The sequence below is a fragment of the Monosiga brevicollis genome, genomic scaffold (assembly GCF_000002865.3).
Source record: "Monosiga brevicollis MX1 MONBRscaffold_11 genomic scaffold, whole genome shotgun sequence".
NCBI lineage: Eukaryota > Choanoflagellata > Craspedida > Salpingoecidae > Monosiga > Monosiga brevicollis.
The window spans coordinates 304,371-307,142 of record NW_001865048.1 but is presented as its reverse complement, the minus strand read 5'-3'; the positions used below and the strand labels follow the sequence as shown (position 1 = coordinate 307,142).

General features: G+C 53.2%; 1 protein-coding gene across 1 annotated transcript; it reads left to right on the top strand.

Moving 5' to 3' along the window:
• Nucleotides 1–1,447: 1,447 nt before the first annotated feature.
• On the top strand, nt 1,448–2,239 carry MONBRDRAFT_25671 (uncharacterized protein; the record flags this gene model as incomplete). Its single annotated transcript, XM_001746138.1, has 1 exon — nt 1,448–2,239. One exon carries the CDS (start codon nt 1,448–1,450, stop codon nt 2,237–2,239), a length of 792 nt encoding a protein of 263 aa, XP_001746190.1.
• Between the last annotated feature and the right edge of the window lie 533 nt (nt 2,240–2,772).

Sequence of the window (2,772 nt, the reverse complement as noted above, 5' to 3'; positions counted from 1 at the left end):
TAGGGTTTCTTCTCGCTCGTGGCTTTCTCACAAATACCCTTGACACCTCCTTTTAGTGACCTGCACACATCTCTACTCTGAACCTCGCCACGTTGGGCACCAAGTGACCGACGTGCCCAATGACATGTCGCTTCTGAAACACACGTTTGGTAAGCTGCGTCACTCAATCTTTCTTATTCGTTTTTTGCCACGCCTGGCAGTGGGGTTTTGGGCACGTCCATGATGGATCAATCAGAACCACTATCCCCAGTCACGATCTTGTGTCGTGACGTTGACGAGCAAGCCTTTTCTGAGACTTGCCCACAGCCCCACTCTTGCCACATGTGCCTTTGATCGACGCAGCCTTGTTGCTCCTCAGCCCCTCACACTGCTGTATTTTCTTTTGCCTGCTGCTCTTGTAGGTGCGTTCTGTCAACTTGACATCATGGGCAAGCTTTGACAAAACGCCATCTGGCATTCACGTGGCCAAGAGCGATTATTAGCCTGATTCATTTCTTATTTTTTGCGGGTTTATTTTTTTCGGGTCAGCCTGGTCGTGTTGTACAAATTGACATCAACTGGTTGCCTCCTCTGATCCGGGCCTCAAGACAGGCAATCATGCACTGCAACCCGACCTGTGGTCTCCTTGGCCAGGCATCAAGAAATTGAGCCCCCGCCTGCTGATGCCGAGGGTTTGATGTCTGTCTACTCTTGCCATGGCTGTCTCCTGCGCTAGACAAGCCAGGTGTTGTGACCATGCAGCTGACCGACCCACCATCAAGGGGTACATGTTAAACAGGATGAGAGGAAAGGGTCTAGAGACACGGCGATTCTTGCCCGGGTCTGTGCTGGTCTACGTCTTGGCATATCCAGGACTCGCGCCCGTCCATTAAAAAATATGATAATATTCTTCGCCATCTGGGCGGAGGGGTTTGATTATTTACATGTTAGACCATATTATGCAGTGCGCTCGTGTGTGCTTCCGTCCATCACATACGCCAAGAGCACAGGAGACACGCCATCAGCATATTATGTTTTGTCGAGCACAGCAGTCAAGGTGAATGCACAGCTGCACTTGCGCACACCGTTGGCCTTGGGCGCCCACCCTCTCGTGGTCTGCTTGAGCAACGATGACGTTCACCCGTGTCGGAGCTGGTCACGTGCGAGGAAACAATGTTTGGCACGAGCAGTAAACAGTGGGCCCAGAAAAAACCCGTTTCGAGCCGTTTGGCGGTGCGCGCCGAAAACCGAGACGTTGTTCTTTTTTTAGATGATGATGGTGTTTGGCGGCTTGATGCCATTCTTCTTTGAGGGTGCGGGTTGTGCATTTTTTTTCTTACTTTTTGGCTTCTTCTTCTTCTTCTTCTCTTGCTTGACCGTTTTTTTTTTTTCTTTCTGCTTCTCTTTGCTGATCACTTGGCTACCTCCCCGCCTCGCGTCTGGTGTCTTGAACGCAAGACCCGCAAGCATGGCTCTCGATTCGGCCTTTGCTGATTTGGCGGAGCGCCTCAAAGGAATAAATCTGGATTCCGAAACGACCGCGTTGGTGCTGACTAGCTTTCTCAAGGAGCGACAAGCACAAGCAGAGCGGGAGGAGCGACAAGCAGCAGAGCGGGAGAAGCGACAAGCAGAGCGGGAGGAGCGACAAGCACAAGCAGAGCGGGAGCGACGACAAGCAGAGCGGGAGGAGCGACAAGCACAAGCAGAGCGGGAGGAGCGACAAGCACAAGCAGAGCGGGAGCAGAGCGGGAGCGGGAGCGGGAGGAGCGAAACGCAGTGGTTGGTTGATCAGGTTTTCCCGCCGCCCCTCGTGTCCACAAACGGCTGTCTAACAACGCAAATGTCTGGAACGAAGGACTCACAGCGTACCCTCACTTTGTTTATGGCTTGTCAGCTCGAGTGCCTCGTGCAAGATTTTGCGCCTCCTCAAGGCTATAACCTCGTGAAGCATCTAGCAAGCATGTCGGTCGACGACGTTTCCTTTTTGTACACTCTCTGCAAGAAAAACCGTCTTACTTGCGACCAGCTTGAAAACTATGTGCACATTCCTGGTAAAGCATCGCTCGCTGGCTTGGCGCGGGACAGGCGACGGCTGTTTCCCGCCTGCCCTGTGCGCATGGACGTGCTCAAGCTTACTTGTGGTGCCTTGGGACCGTCAATAATTCTTAGAACACAAGTGGACCCCGAAGGGAGCCTCGTTGCCCTCGAACGTGGAGGCCAAAGTGCCCACGATGTCACCCTCAAACACCCCGAAAATTAGCGACATCAACCACAACGTCAAAAAAAATTTTCATTTTGGCATTGTGCAACTACCTCCGAGCTGTCATTACCTGGCTCTTGAGATTGTCCAGCGAGCTCAAGAGCTTTTGTCTGCCAATCTGCCTCAAGAAGGCATACATACGACTTTGCTCCGCGCGTACAAAAACGCATGCCTGACTAACGAAGTGAAGAGCCATGAGCCACACTTCTCGTCACTGATTACACTGGCTTTGCAGGACCACTTCATTGCCCCTGCCCTTGCTGCGACTTCGGCCCAGGTTGCTGTCTCCAGCCCATCTGAGACGGAGCCGTTGGCTGACACATCCGCATCCACCCTCGCCACCAAGCTGGCGCCAGTGAGAAACCCCATTTACTTGGTACACCAGGCATCTCTTGGCTCAGCCAACATGCACGCTGACTGGGTGGGGTTTGACGTCCTGCTGCGACCCGTCATCATGGGCGAGTGCAAAATGAGCGCCCAGCACTTTGACGAATTTGGTGGCCAAGTGGGCAACGAGGTTGTGCGCCTTGGCC